The sequence below is a fragment of the Talaromyces rugulosus genome, chromosome V (genome assembly GCF_013368755.1).
Source record: "Talaromyces rugulosus chromosome V, complete sequence".
Taxonomy (NCBI): Eukaryota; Fungi; Ascomycota; class Eurotiomycetes; order Eurotiales; family Trichocomaceae; genus Talaromyces; species Talaromyces rugulosus.
Genome location: NC_049565.1, coordinates 3,658,595 through 3,674,142, shown reverse-complemented (window position 1 = coordinate 3,674,142; position 15,548 = coordinate 3,658,595). Strand labels below are relative to the sequence as shown.

Sequence of the window (15,548 nt, the reverse complement as noted above, 5' to 3'; positions counted from 1 at the left end):
GGTAATCTAAAATACAATTTCACACAATATGGCGATACCATGTATGGAGAAGAAAAAAAAAGGGGGTCTCCACGCCAAACAGAATAATATACATAGCACATGCAACCTGCAATCTGCAACCTGCACACACAGCAGGACGCCATAACTCCCGACAACGTGCCAAACACTGGTCACATAATAAATTGCGCCCAAAGAAAATCGACCGAGCTAACTAAGGCTTCGCGCCCTAGTTCAACGCCTATTCGATGCATCAAAATGCCAACTTTTCGCCGAAAGATCCCTAGACACATGTTGAAAAAAAGAAAAGAAAAAGAAAAGAAAAGAAAAAGAAAAGAAAAAAGTTTAGTTCAAGAACCCTTTACAGCCAGTGGATCCGCATAGACAGGGGATCCTATCATCACTATCCCATTCTCTTTCGAATTTATAGTCATAGGTCAACTCCTCATCTGCAGGTAGTAGTTAGCATTTTGATGCATCACCGTAGGATAAGTTATTTTTTGGGGTGTGAGGAAACTGACCTTTGTGTATGTCTCGCAACGCATATATGACAATTCTCTTACTCCCATCCACTCTGATGATTTTGGCTGTGCAATTTGGCGTACAGCTATGGTTGATGAATCTTGCAATGCCGCCGCGTTTTGTGGCATCAATAACCGCATTCTCATCAATACGGAAAAGGTAGCTGCTTCCAATACCACTCTTCAGGTATCTCCTCTCCCTCATATCGGCAACTTGCTGCCTAACCTTCTCACCGACATATTCAATAATCATGTCGTTGGCCGCGATGTTCTCCTCTGCGTAAAGCCCCCAGTTATGAATAGCGGAACGAGCAAATCTGACAGGCTTCTTGCGTTTTTTAAGTTGGTTAAACCGCAAAGCATCGCCATCACCCCCTTGAACCGGAAGCACTTGCTTCTGAGCGTTGATGTCTGCTGCCAGTCGCCGGTTTTGGACCCTAGTCGACCGAGAGGTCGAATTGGATACGTTCTTGGGGTTAACGCTCTTTGCAGCTTCGGCAGAGGCCGCCTGTGAATCGCGTTGTGCCATGGCTTCCCTTTCCTCTCGGGCTTTCTGGACTTTGATGCGATGCGGCAGGTATTTTGATTTCTCGGAATTGAATATTTTCTTTCTGCCCTCCGTACGGGCTGAGCCCGTGGTGTTTGGAACAAAGTATCCAGGCACGCATATGGTCTTACGGATTGGCCCTGTTTCCCCGTGGGCGTTGAGAGCCTTGATTTCCCGCTGTTTCCAAGCCCACGCCACGAGGCTACCAACTTCAGAAGGTACTGAATCCGAGAGTATAATTTTGAGAAAATCAATATCTTCGTCGTCTTTAACCGAAGTCTGCCAACCATCGAGGTCGAGGACTAAAGAATCATCATCGTCCACAGTAGGTCGTGGTTCATCATAAGAAGCTTCAAAGTCTACTTCGGGCCGTATGAAATCGGTTTCAAAGGTACCTAGTGAGTGTCAGTATTGCCGTTTTCGTGGAGTTGACTGTGTACTAACCTGGAGTGAGATATTGGGAGTAAAGGGCGGTTTTATCATCATCGAAAACATCGCTGTCGAATGAATGGGGGGAAACAAGGCTCCTCGTTGCATCGTCGACAATATGGACATCATTAAGAACATCATCATGGTCATCAAAAAGCTGAGAGCCATCTTTAGGCCGTTTTCGAGCATCGAGAGCATCAAGATCTTTGCTAGCTCGTTTTCTCTTCCTCGATTGGACAGAGGAGTCGAGGTCCAATTTCTGCAACGCTAAATCTTCATCGCTCTTTCCAAACTCAACGCTATCGGTGATGCCATATCCAGCAGCACCATCCTCTGCAGATGGGGTACGGATTGTATAGTCGCCATACTCATCTTCACTGTCCGAGGCACCTGATTCGAAGCTCATCCGACTTGAGGGACGACTTTCCGGTTCATCCGTGTCCCTTGAATTAGGTGTCTGTGTATCATCATCTGAATCTCCCGTATCATGAAGATGCTGTAGGCGATGATGAAGTGGCCGTACTTCCCTTCCCCGAACTAAATGCCGGCGTCTTTCGTCAAGATACGTCAGTTCATTGCGACCACTTTTGCGAATGCGAGGAAGCGCCAAGACGTCAAGATGGGAGGACCCGAATGGGTGGTGCCCAGTGCCTGTGCAGTAGTCAGAAAGAGATCTTGCAGTAGAGGAAGCGACTTACCATGTATGGCGATATTGAGCGAATTTGGTCTATTTGACTCTGGACCACGAATGCCCAGTGCCTCCCTCCTGGCTGAATGCCTATCTGGATCAAGATAATCATACAAAAATGGAGCAGCGATGCGTAATTTTACATCTTCAAGTAGCTTTGTCTTCAGTTCCTGGACAACAATGCTTAGAACCTCTTTTGACGGATCAAGATTAGCAGCACGCAAGCTTTTTTCTTCGTTGGCTTCCAGCTCGGATTCTTTGCGGATCCTGTCGTTTTCAGCTTTCACCTTTTGCTCTGTTCGTAATCTTTCGGGACTTGGACTGCGTTCATAATTGGGATTTCCGTAAGGCTGGCTTTCCATGTTCATGATGTAGGTGAACAACGGTGTCATGTGACAACTTTTGTGACACCTCATTGTCTCCTCTTCGCCTCGGCGAGAGTTTTCGAAAAGTATGTAATACCCAGTTTTATCGCAACGGACAGCCTTCCAGTCGAAAGTCCTCAGTCGCTTCTGCAAGTGAGGCAATGTTGAGCTCAGCACTGGAACGTAACAGTGGGCAATGAATATATAGGGATCGCGCTTGATCTGTTCTAGAATGGGCGTCTCCTCGATGAATGAAGATGGGGCTGTCTTGGTCGAAGCCTTGGGACCCTCTGGTGGGTTGAAAGCTGGACGCGTGGATGAACGAGCCGCTGGGCCTTTAGGAGCAGTCGGTGGGGGTTCGTTATTTTTTGAGGAAATATCACGCATGCTCATATCTAATGACGATGGGTTGTTTTTGTGCCATGATGCAATAGCCTTGTCAACCAATCGCTGCGACACAATGCCATCGCGGTCAAGTTCGACTCGAACGCGGCGTGTTCCAATCCGCTGCTCTTTCTTGCATTCATAGTAAGCTCTTCTGGCAGCAGTAGAAGCCAATACTGGGCCTCTGCCATGGGAAGATGCGGAATCTTTGAATTTAATGGAGCAGATGCCCAGAGGTCTCCCAGTAACCGGATCGGTACGATTATCAATGTGTGCAACATCCCCAAAGCTTGTAAATAGCGCGTTTATCGGAGCGACAGGTGTCAAGGGATCAAATCCGGTGACAACAAGTTGAGTTGGAGGTTCGGGACCGATCGATGTCGCAGGGTCAAACGGCCAGTGTCGAAGAGAATACGGGGCGTTTCGAAATTTCGCTTTTGGTTTGTTGGCAGCACCTCTGGTGTAGTTTGTAATGGAGCGCCGTGGGTCATTCGAGGGTGACGCTTGATTGGCGTGAGAAAAGTCAACGTATTGCGGTTTCCGCTTCTTCTCCTTTGTTGGTGCTTTTTTATCCAGCTCAGGGTCGTAGACCATTTTGCAACCTTTGGAGAAATTTGCGCGGGCGCGTGAGTTTTCCGGATCTGTCTGGGGCGTTCGGGGGGGTTTGGCATGGTCTCGCTTTCTATCGGATGTGTTGTTCCCATTTTCCGTATTAAGTTGCAGAGTTGTCACGGATAGATCTTTGGCGTTTTTAGGCGGTAGAACCTCGTCAATAATAATTTTGTATTCGCACCCAGTAAATCCTACGTCGGGGGTACTTTGAGATGCACCCGGGGCCAACAACCCTGCGTCCGATTGAGTTGGAGTCGAGCCTGTGTTAACACCAAGGGATATGGGGGTACAGGCATCATCTTTGTTCTCGCCATCTGTCGAGATGCCATCAGTATCGTTTTTCACTATAGTCGAAGCAGCAGCAGTGTCGACAATACTGTCAGGTGTCTCGAGCCTGGACAAAGTGGTTCGGTGGTCACCAGGTATTTCTCTGGATCGTCGCGACTGCAGCACTGATGGTGCAGTAGGGAAAAAGTCTGCGAATCCTGCAGAAGATCGCGACATAGTGTGAATGGCTACGCGCCAATATCCTTGCGACGATGTCCAAATACCGGCATTGTTGGAGATTGCACGATAGCCTGTCAAGCTAATATGCGCGCAGCAGTTAAGCCGATCAACATCGAATGGTCGCTGCGTTTCTCTTGACTTGGGAGGTCTGCGGAAAGTAAGAGGCTCGAATATCAGGTAATGGGGTGAGAATTCGGAGGCATGAAGCGAAAGCTCGTGGGTTTGCGGATTTCTTTGGAGGGGAATAATTTCAGGGACGGGGTTGAAATGAGGTTTGTCAGGTCGACCGCGGTCCGCGCGATCGCAGCAAAAATAGCCCATGCCAAGCAAAGGCCGCCGCATCCCCAGTGAAGCATGACTCAGCAACTCAATGTATAGGATAATTAGTTTGATTGGCTGGATCTTGTTAATATGTTTTGTTTTATTTTAAAAGAAACCATTGAGTGTAAGTAAATTACACATAGTATTGCAGCTATTGCTATAATTCCGAACATTTGCCTGAAATTCCTCATATACCTAGTCCATAAAGTCGCCTTGAAGATTTACTACTTATATAGGGCGACTACACTCTCATATCTCTAGATAATGCACAATTGCTATCCATTTATGTCTATCGAGAAGAGTTGTAGCACCACTCATTAATTACCAGTAGTAATTTCAGAGCTGGTACCAAGGAGCGTATTCCTATGTGTTTGTGGACAGCAAATTAAGCGTCAAAATAAACCAAATTAAACATTATTTTAAGTACAAATTGAAGAAATCAGGGCTTCCCCCCCTGGGCATCCAAATCATTATTTCTTTCAGCATCCCTCCTCCAACTCCCAGCAAATTTCCACTGTACAAGAGGTCCGATCAGCGCCACGGCTTGTATAGCAACGCAAACAGTGAAAGTAAGGCCCACGCCGATGCTATTAATCATCGGCATCACAAAACTTGTGCCGCCAGCAGCAAACAAGCATCTAGCAAGATTAAGACTGGCGCTAGCCGCAGCACTTCGATCAGGAAAGATGTCGACAAGATAGGTCATTATGACCGATTGCGTAGAGACGGCAGTCCATCCGGTGATGAAAGTGGAAACTATGGGGACGGCGATGTGAACGTGGTGAGGATATTGGATGGCCCAGCCAAAGAGAATTATCGAAAGACACTGCAGCAAAGAAAAGACGGGAATGAGTCGAAGTCGAGCTTTCTCGATAGGGAAGCTCTCATCCCGGTCAACTGTGACACCTGACAGACCGTTTCCATCTTCAACACCAGCGTCGAATGAACGAGACTCAAACTTAGCCTTGACACGGCGGTATTCCAGATCGAGGATCCTACCCGTGATCAAAGTTCCGACCATCGATCCGACACCGTTAGCAATGAATGTTAAACCAATCTGGATTTCACTAAGCCCATAGCGGCTTTTGAATAGCGAAGACATGGCTGTGATGCTCATCTGCCACACGGCATAGTATATGGCGAGGAAAATGACTATAGGTGCTGCGAATTTGGCACCAAGGATGCGAAACGGCCCAAGGACATCGATGTTCTTTCTCGTAGCAAGTTCTGGTGGCGGTGCTTCACGGTCCCACTCGACTTTGGTGGTCTTCTGATAAATATCGAGTGGAAATTTAGTTAGGATATTAGATGGCTTCAAGTTCCCATTAGCCACTAGTGACCGGAGTGTCTCTGGTAGCAGAACGAGTAATAAAACCAGAAAGACGCCGCTGTATATAGCCAGAAACCAAAAGATGGCCCTCCATCCTAGGGAACCGGCAATACCGCCGCCAATAACCGGTCCCACAGCAACAGGTACAAGGAGTCCCGCTTGGAAGATTCCCATAAATCCTCCTCGGTCAGCTCGAGTGGTAATGTCGCCAATCACGCCGGACCCAATAGCAATGGTGCTAGCACTGCCAGTACTCTGAAGACATCGGAGCACGATGAGTGCAGCGTAATCCTTGGTTTGCGCGAGTCCAATACAGGCGCCGAGGAATACGAGAAACGTGCAAGTGTACGTGATCCGGCGACCTCGAACATCGGACATCGGACCCCAAAAACTTGGCGCTATTCCTTGGAATATGAGGTAAGACGTGACAGTCAAATTGACGAGCTCTAGAGATACATCTAAGTCGTCTGCAATGGTTGGCAACGCCGGGAAGTAGATATTCGATGCAAATCCAGAAACTAAGATCTTAATCAATCATGCAGCGTACGACATAACTAGATGCCATGTCGTGAGAGACTTACAAGTTGCAGCAAATGAGACGATGAAGACTATCAGCCATTTTTGTCTCTTATCAAATATCGTGTACGGAGGCTCCGGGTTGGTGGATGCTTGCGGTGTTGAATCACTGCTCCCTGGCTGCTCTTTTGGGCCTGAAGAAGGCATGATATGTCGATTGGTGCTCATAAATAGATGGATATAATTATTCCCAAGTATCCGGAGGTTAAAGAGAGACTAAGATGCCTTCATCTAGAAGGGCAAACGTTGTATTTATATAATAATATCTCGAGGTGTTTGATGGCGGAGTTGAGAGTGGAGCTGATATCCCGATTAGATTGGACGAAGAGACAAAATTAAGAGGTTTCATTGGAGAATTAGGGAAGTAGTGGGTCCCGCTTTACCGCTCTAGGAAGGGAGAGCTTCAACTCCGCTCAACTCCGTCGATATGTAGGGTTAAGGATAAAGTGCTGGGGTCAGGGGTAAATATAGCTTGCTGTTTAAACACTGCAATATGTGGTATATTTCTTTCTGCCTTATTCTAATTATCCTGTTATATGTCCACAATGGCTTCTACGCGGGAGCCTGTGGACTTTGGGCAACACTATGCTGTCCTGAATCTTGATTGGGTTGGTCTTCTGATAAAGGCTATTGAGCATACGCCGGAAGGAGGGTCGATGATTTCAAGCTGCTCCAAATGGAATGATGCCGTGCATTCCAAAAGCAACCGCCCTCTCACCGTCTTCACAACTCTCACATTCAATCGTGGCCAGCCAGAACTCGAGGCCAACAAGCCCTTTGCCAGACTCATCAGTTCATCTTGTTCCTTTGAAAACGGAACCCCTGGAGTCGATATTGATCCGCGTTTTACAGTAGACGAGAAAGATGTCGTGCTTTGGAAAACTAGGTGGTCAGCTACAACTGGCAACAGCCTGGAGCAAATCCTGAAAGCGTAGGGAATAGATACCGTGGTTATTGTGCGTGGACATTTTTCTTTGGAATTGTAAAGGTAGTGAGCTAACAGGCGCTCTAGTCTGGGTTGAGCCTTTCCGGTGTCGTGATGGCGACCGTATACCGACTCTTTGACTTGGATTTCAATATTTTTGTCATCAGAGATAATGTGGTGGAGTTGCCCGTGGATCAACAAGATAAAGAATTCTCTAAAGTGCTGCTCGAGGCTATAATTCCTAGAATGAACCTTCGGGTCATTTCCCTGGATGAAGCTATTCAAGCGCTTGGTCAATAGCTAGTTTTGTTCATAGAGAATGAACGTTCTAAAAAGTATCGAAATACAGTCGCACTGTTTGCTTTCGTTGCATTGTTTTGTATGTTATTCGTTACTGGTATCAACCACCGTGCGTACACTCTGTCACCGCAAAGATCATAGTCCCAAATTCATCAATATTTTCCAACCATTGATCCACCCTCCTCCGCCTTCGGGCAATATCTGCATAGCCCAACTCGGGGGAAATGGGCCAAAGCTCATCAATGGCCAGACTTTTTTCTATCCACTCAGCAAGAAAAATATTATATTCCTTCTCCCAATCGCTTCGGCTCCCAGCTTGCCACAGTGACTTATTTGATGGTGCAGGAAGGCCACGTAGTTCAGTCCCGAAGAAAGTAGGGAGGTTTTCATGAGCTGAAAGTACGCTGTCGAAAAGGTACATCGCGTACAGTGTGCGCCGCTTCGCCTCAGCCACAATCCACTCTTCCCAACTTGGACGTGTATGAGTTGCATCGGCCGCGCAGACTAATCCGCCACGGGCTGAGGAGCAAGCAAGCTCCTGAAGAGTCATCATAGCATTGCGGAAGAAAGGGTTAGGCCCCTGACTGAGCCGAAAAAATAGAATCATGATATATACTAAGTAGGCCTGAAACGCAGCGAGTAGTAACATGTCATCATAGCTTTCGTGATCTTGCGCTATGTTCTCCATCTCGCGCTGAATAACAACGGCGGTAGCATCTTCACTTCCTGGCAATGGATTTTCAGATACTCGAGCCAAGCTCAAGCATGTGGCGAGATGCGAACCGGGTGTGTTCATTTGTGTGGGATGAACGAACAGGGGTATGGCACGACCACGCGCTGCCACGGCTGCGTATGACTTCAAAACGCTATGTATGAAACGAGTGACAGCGGGTGGGTACTCCTTTATTGCCTGGTCAATATCTGGAATGTAAGGGTTCAGCCAGCGGTTATTGATGTCGTCGGCATTGATAGGACAGATCAAGTTCAGATTTGAGAATTTGAGAACATCCGGCATCTCGGGTACTTCGCCCGGGGCACTTGGACCGGGATACCTTGGAAGACGAAATTCAGGTAGGGCAATAGATGAGACAGAGGAGGTAACAGGGCCTGCATCCGGCTGTGTGTCTGTGGTGTGCTGTGGCAAAGCCAGGTTTACCCTCTCGGCGTTGACTGACAGGTCTGAGTTAGGGCTGGGGAATGATGCATCGGATCTCGAAGCCGAGATAGAGGAGGTATCATCTCTAAAAATACCCTCACATGTTGTGGCCTCTGGTGGATTCGACCTAGGGTAGACGCATGGTAGGCCTCGTTGGGTGCATCTGGTGCAGCGCTCCTGCTTGCGATCGCACTTTGATTTGGAACTTGAGCACTGTTGGCATGATTTTTGCCTTGAGCTGGCGTAGCGTGAGACTTTCATGTTAGACAGGACATCGAAATATTTTCCTATCTGCAAGATGAGAAGTAGATGTGATGTTATCCGGGTGCGGGTTACTAATTGTGCCTTGACCCGCAGTGGGAGCCAAGGCATAGAGAGGCACTCGAACATACTATTATGGTCAGTTCACAAATATTTGCTTTTTTGCTGCATGATTATATTTAGGGTTACTAACCGTGCTGGTATATGTAGCAAGCATTAAGCAAATCTCTCTTGATTGAGTTCAACGTCGATGAAAAACAGAAGTTACGGTCTGAGAATGAAACGGTGTAGGAAGCGGTAACATTCTACCTTGGATTATTTAATCTTAACCAATACAATTTTACTTTATTACTTTTTATAGGGTCTAAGGATTATTTACAAATACTAAAGTTTTTTAAATTGTTTTTGGTTGGCTTTGCCTTATTGGCCGTCGCTCCATGAGCCTGGCGTTATGCGCCATATTTTATAGTGGTCGTATAACTGGCGGTTCCACAACCAGCTTTGCCCGACTCACCCAAGAGCCAATCTCTGTCCAGCACCATATAAGCTATAATAAGCCTTTTACAGTGCATTCAAATTAAAAAATGAGCTGATTGGAATATCCCCAACAGGTCCCACAGGATGGCCGATGAAACTGAGTTATTTTCCGCCTCGGATTCGCCAAGTATAAATACAGGATGGTTTGCCGCTGCACCTCGCTGATAATTCCATCCTATAATACGTATGCCTGTCTCTTTGGCATCTTCATCATCAGAAAACCGCCAAAATGTTTTGGACCATCCTATGCCCAGTTACCTTTATTCTCGTCAGCCTCGGGCAAACGGCAACTATCCCTCTTCCTTCAAGCACCGGACCATGCGACGTCACGCTTCATGCAAGTGAACTAGTTGACACGTCTCGAACCGACCCCTATGACCCAAAAGGGGGTAAACGTTTTATCATGGTCACCACCTTTACTCCCGTCAATTGCGGAAGTGTGCCCTCTACATCTTACATCCCGAATGCAACTGCCAAGTATGAAGATGAGAGTTTCCAGTCTTCTGGACTTCTCCCGGGAACATTCGAGTCCCTTCGCATCCAGGCCCAGACACAGCAGCAGCTACCACCTTTCAGTCTTCACGGGGATTACCCAGTAGTGCTTTTCTCACCGGCACTAGCAACCTCAAGATTGTTGTACACATTGCTGCTTCAAGACATTGCCAGTAACGGATTTGCCGTTGTCTCCGTCGATCACCCATATGATGCTGACATCGTAGAATATCCCGATGGCCACACGGTTCGCGGAATACTCGTAAACCTCACCGATGCAGAATTTCCTGCAGCAATGAACGTTCGTGTTAAGGACATGTTATTTTTACTGGATCAAATGCACGACGCAAAAGTGATCAGAGGCATATTCCCTTTGTCACAGGGAAATTCGCATCTTCTCTCGCTTGATCGAGTAACGATACTTGGTCATTCGCTCGGTGGAGCAACAGCAGCGCAGACAATGCTGGTAGACAATCGGTTTGTCGGGGGTATCAATCTAGATGGTGAACTGTGGGGGTCTGTCGTGGACAAAGGACTGTCGAGCCCTTTCCTGCTTTTCAGTCAAACAAACCACACCCAGGCAACAGAGCTCAACTGGGCAAAATTTTGGTCGCATTTACGAGGATGGAAACTTGAGCTACAACTCGCACAGTCTAAACACTATACTTTTTCTGACTTTCCAGTGCTTGTCGATGCTCTTGGTGTCTCTGATGAAGCTAGGCAAATTATTCAGGCCGAAAGTATTGGGACGATAGGCGGGTTGCGGGCTAAACATGTGCTTGCTTCATATATAAGTGCTACACTGCAGTACTTTGTTTATGGGCACACGTCAGATTTGCTGAGCGGCCCTTCTGTAGCATATCCTGATGTGAAATTTGTGTCTTCCTGACTAGTTAAATGACATTCTAGAAAGTGTCCGGAATATTGACTCTCAATAGATATGGATGCCCACACTTGTGAAGCTGTTGCATTTGCAGGACCACTGCGAGTTGCTTGCTGTATTTAGGATCCTCTTGCGTGGAAAATAGTCAGATGCAAACTGCGTATATCAACAGCGATAGGACAATCAACATGACGAATAATGCATTCCATCTCAAACCCCTTCCGCGCACCCAACCTCGTAGATCTAAATTGCTCCAGTCATTTATTAAATTAAAGGGAGTGTTACACCGACAATTTTACGTGTTATTTACCTTTAGGTGCCACCGCATCCAGAAATAGCCGCGCCCGATGAGGAAATCCCTCAGAATATCTAGCTATCGTCCCCGGACAGATGATCCCAACCTCAGGCTCGCAGAGAAGAAAGAGTCTCCTAGAATGCAGCTTAAAGCTATCTAAATATGGGGAACTAATAGCTCATTAAGAGGCACGTAACCTCGTTGCTTACTATACAGCGGTAAACATATAAGCCTAGAGTATTAGTTCACTCAGTTCACTGCGATGTGTGATATTAAGTCTGTGAGAACTTGGTCTGTCTCCACGATGGTCGATCATGCTTTAGAACCATGATGACAACAGCTTGTCACACTGTTCTGCAATGTTTTTTAAGATTATTTGACTGATTTTATAGACCATATCAACGGTGCTGAAACCAAACCCCATTACGTCGTTCCGGTGCGTTCCGTGCCTCTGATAATCTCTGCAACTTCGATCGCTTGGATAACGGACAAACACCCTTTAGTAGAGACAAGATTTTGATACATGCCAACGCTACTGATTTCTATTCTGTTAGGATAGGAAACATCATAGCCAATATTGGGTCCTAGTTTCAATCGCATCTGGTGATGGTGTGTAAACTGTATGGTTAGCGGCCCAGTTGCCACGGAGCTTGTCGGAGAGGACCCAACTACTTAAGCTCGGCCAATATTGAATTGCGTGCGTTCGATGAGAGGAAGTTTCTCTACAAATCTACTGTTTCATATATCAACCAGAAAACGTAAAGCTCGGTTGTCCACTAAACGGGGTAGAATGCTAGGAATCGATATCTGGGATGGTGGCCGCTGGGTTAATCTTAGTGAGATATTGGATGGCATGTGTGAAGGTTATGTAGCGTCTATAAGCCAGCTTATTTTCAGATAGTTTAATAGTCAGGTGGGAAGCTAGAGTTTATAATAATCTTCTAACGAGCACGGTTATATTTTGATCATAATGTTTAACAGGAACAAATTGTAACGTCTTTGTGCGGTCATTTGCGGCCGACTTTCCGTTTTCCTCTCTTCTGGGTGCCTCTGGAATTCTTTTTATTTTTAGATGTCACTCCGATAGAGGAAGAATTTTGAGTTAGCGAAGAACTTATATTGTCCCGCTGGATTTCTGTTGTCGCCTTTGTGCTAGACTTTTGTGGATAGTCAGTTTCGATGATCTTGATTTCGTCTGCAAAGACGATTTCAGAGGGCGAACTTTGACCTGAGACAATAATAATCTTGGGCGCCAACCATTGTGACGTGCATAGAAGACAATTCGATGCACGAGCAATTCTGAGGTGCTGTCCAGGTGCCCGGTTGCAAAGAAGACTGTAGAGCTCTACAAACGAACCGCGGTAGATCTTCGTGGGCCATTCTTCTCCTTCCCATCCATCGAGTCCTCTACGCCGGCCATCTTCTAAAAGGATCCACTCTTCTGGCCGCGGAAGCAGATCAGTTGAAGCATCCGTCTCTGTTGAGATGTCTTCCATGATTGTAGAGCAAACTCCATGGATGAGTTTATTGTCTCGCATCACTTGAGTCTTCGTATTCTTGCAGCGTGGCAGGAAAGTGCGTTCAAACAGATGTTGTTGAAGTTCGGCTATTCCAAATGCAGTAACCAGCATCCTTGCAACTGTGTCAGCACGGCCCAGGACGTTCGGCCTAGGGGCAACATTAAAAAGATGATATTGCCATGAGTAGTTTGCTTGCAGCTTTCGGGCTTCTACCGTCTCTTTCACCAAAAGACCAGGAGGATAGTCATGCAACGAATATTCATGATAAGCCGTAATTTCTCGTTTAAGTCGAGTTTTGTCACAGTGTTTTCTTTGACTCGCACACCAAACCTCGAATCAAGATCATACACTTCCCTGAAGAAAACTCCATCTTTCTCGATATGGCCAGGTATCAGGTGGAAGGACTTTTGCTCTGTTGGGGCCAATGAAGGGTTCAAAAGAGAAGTACAACAGATTGACAAGCCGAATCAGTTTGTTGGCTGAGCTGAGCATTTGTTGTTTCCACGGTTACTTGGAGTATTTTCGAGAAAGCAGGTCCCGCTTCCAATGAGAATAGCGTCTGTAGATGATGACTGCTGAATGTATTAACCAGTATTGAATCCCATGTTGAACGACCGCCAGCAAAAACCATCCCCGGATTGGCATGAAAGATTGAAGCACCACTTGGAAGAAAGCATGTTTTGTCCATTAGGCGAAACATGGAACTTTTTGTGCCAAGTGTCCGTAAGATGGTGATCTGGGCAGTCTCATAATTTGCATTATCCAATTTTTGATACAGATATCTCCCAATTTTGGCATCGATGACTTCTACGCTGAGACACAGCACCCACTCTGCAACCGCGGCAAGCCAGGCACAATCTGCACCGCCAACAAATGTCGCACAACGAAGGGTCCCGTTTGCAACGTCCGCTAAAATAGACAGTGCCTCGCTCAGGGCATGAGGAGAAAGAAGTAGCCCCTCTCAGCTTCCAGATTTCTCCACCTTCAGGGTCATACCAAAGTCGATAAAATCCATCAACCATGTTTGGAAACTCAGAAGGTGACAGTACTCCAGAGCAGATGTCTACCAAGGCCGACCATTGTTGAATTGATGGACTCAGGTTAGATGGTGCTGCTAGCAATTTAGTCATTGCACGCAATACCTGAGCACAATAAAATTTGTCATAGGACACTGACAGGCAGCTACAGAGCGTAACACAAGCTGCTCCTTGCTCGGACTCCACTAACGACCTCAGCACATGCTTGATACCAAATCCAAACCAAAGTATATTTCCGTACGAGGAAATACATTTGAGTTTCGTGAGCGTCGTCAGAAGTCTTTGCTGAGTCTCGGGGGGCCAACGGGAAAGGTGAGCATATTGCTTGTCCGATGGCAATTGTGAGAGGCTCAACACCAGCACGGGCTAGTCTCGATAATATCTCCACGGATAAAGTAATAGTGGACCGGGATAACTGGGTCCAGTCAACGGTTCCCTGTTGCGAAAACGAAGGTGGCCCAGATTGGCTTTAATCCCAGTGCCGCTGTGCAAAGTATACTGGCTTTGTGTAGCAAACAGGTCGTTACGTATTGTTTGTTGTAACTGAGTGAAACTTAAGTAAGAGATAAAGAAGAGAAAAAATTGTTGTGAGTCTCTGAGAGAAATAAGATTCTACCTTCAGGGTGGCCATCTTGCATCTCACAGCCTTGTGCTACATACACTGCACGGCCTCACTTGAGCCTGACCCAAGACCAAGGTGTGCCTTAGGACGGCGCGGTATATGAGTCCTATTTACCTATGACAAATACTCTTAGTACAAAACATCATACCTTATTTTTCTATACTTGATTCTGATATTCTGCACTATATAATTGCTCGTACTATAATGTTGTAAGACCTGGTGGTGATGTTTATGTTGTTTGCATCTGTCGGTTACAAAATATGTGACACTCTTGGCATAGTTTTTCGCAAAAATTATTAACATCCACTTTTTTTAAAATATACATTTTTTCATATTTAACTATAATTATTCTATTTAACTTATATTATTTTATATTAAATTTAAAAAATATTAACTTTTTTTTAAATCTTTGAATTTACGTATTAAATTTTAAAATAAATAAAATTTAATATATCTTATTTTAATGCTTTTATTTTAAAATAAGATAATAAAAAATAAGAAAGATATAAAGATTTAAAGATTTAAAGTTAAAAAAAATATCTAATAAAAAAAGTGGATGTCGATAATTTTTGTCTAAAAAACTGCACTAAGAGTGCCACATATTTTGCAACCGACAGATTCGCTTTACCCCACCACCTCATCTACACGACCCACCTTATTAACTATTAACTAGTTATGTACACCATAACCTAAATAACACCCTAACGAACGTATGGATCCATCTGGATATCAGTCAGGTCAGCACTCGTTGACCCATACGCCACGTTGCCAAAGAAAAAGTTGCCTCCACCGAAAATGCCTGGAAGGTCCTCAAGTCTTCTGGTGCTCACAATGCACAAGATTCTGGTGTGAAGACTGTTGGACAAACATTGATGCCCATGAGCCTTTGGAGGAGCAATTACCTGGAATGCAAGATCACAGAAAGATAGCTCCTTATCGCAGCCCCGGAAGGCGAAGTATTCTTGATTCCAAAGCAGCTGTTACGGGCTAGGTCCCGTCTTACTGGCCTTATGTAGGTCCAGGAATTGAGTAGATTCGAACGTGAGAAAGAGAAGGAAAAGGTTCGCAGGGGTTCGCATTGTCGAATGTCGATACAGGCGAGTGTGGGTCCCGGGGGCGCCCTAGCGAATCTGGTGTAGCGTCAGGGGGTTCTTCTATGGCGAACCAGGTGCGGACCAGGTGCGGTTATTCTACGAGAGCGAAGCCTGAGTATCCCAGGGGCTAAGACCCTAACATTACTCCC

The 15,548-nt window shown here is 46.0% G+C and overlaps 6 protein-coding genes across 6 annotated transcripts; 2 read left to right on the top strand and 4 right to left on the bottom strand.

Annotated features, from left to right (window-relative positions):
- Window positions 1–342: 342 nt before the first annotated feature.
- On the bottom strand, window positions 343–4,392 carry TRUGW13939_09770 (uncharacterized protein; the record flags this gene model as incomplete). Its single annotated transcript, XM_035492890.1, has 4 exons — window positions 343–446; window positions 519–1,460; window positions 1,510–2,145; window positions 2,193–4,392. 4 exons carry the CDS (start codon window positions 4,390–4,392, stop codon window positions 343–345), a joined length of 3,882 nt encoding a protein of 1,293 aa, XP_035348783.1.
- A 418-nt stretch (window positions 4,393–4,810) lies between these two features.
- On the bottom strand, window positions 4,811–6,424 carry TRUGW13939_09769 (uncharacterized protein; the record flags this gene model as incomplete). Its single annotated transcript, XM_035492889.1, has 2 exons — window positions 4,811–6,219; window positions 6,283–6,424. The coding sequence occupies 2 exons, from the start codon at window positions 6,422–6,424 to the stop codon at window positions 4,811–4,813; spliced, it is 1,551 nt and encodes a 516-aa protein (XP_035348782.1).
- Window positions 6,425–6,822: 398 nt separating this feature from the next.
- Window positions 6,823–7,212, top strand: TRUGW13939_09768 (uncharacterized protein; the record flags this gene model as incomplete). Its single annotated transcript, XM_035492888.1, has 1 exon — window positions 6,823–7,212. One exon carries the CDS (start codon window positions 6,823–6,825, stop codon window positions 7,210–7,212), a length of 390 nt encoding a protein of 129 aa, XP_035348781.1.
- A 390-nt stretch (window positions 7,213–7,602) lies between these two features.
- TRUGW13939_09767 (uncharacterized protein) lies at window positions 7,603–8,919 on the bottom strand (the record flags this gene model as incomplete). Its single annotated transcript, XM_035492887.1, has 1 exon — window positions 7,603–8,919. The coding sequence occupies one exon, from the start codon at window positions 8,917–8,919 to the stop codon at window positions 7,603–7,605; it is 1,317 nt and encodes a 438-aa protein (XP_035348780.1).
- Window positions 8,920–9,685: 766 nt separating this feature from the next.
- Window positions 9,686–10,837, top strand: TRUGW13939_09766 (uncharacterized protein; the record flags this gene model as incomplete). Its single annotated transcript, XM_035492886.1, has 1 exon — window positions 9,686–10,837. The coding sequence occupies one exon, from the start codon at window positions 9,686–9,688 to the stop codon at window positions 10,835–10,837; it is 1,152 nt and encodes a 383-aa protein (XP_035348779.1).
- A 1,296-nt stretch (window positions 10,838–12,133) lies between these two features.
- Window positions 12,134–12,757, bottom strand: TRUGW13939_09765 (uncharacterized protein; the record flags this gene model as incomplete). The annotated part of the gene is made up of 1 exon (XM_035492885.1): window positions 12,134–12,757. The coding sequence occupies one exon, from the start codon at window positions 12,755–12,757 to the stop codon at window positions 12,134–12,136; it is 624 nt and encodes a 207-aa protein (XP_035348778.1).
- Between the last annotated feature and the right edge of the window lie 2,791 nt (window positions 12,758–15,548).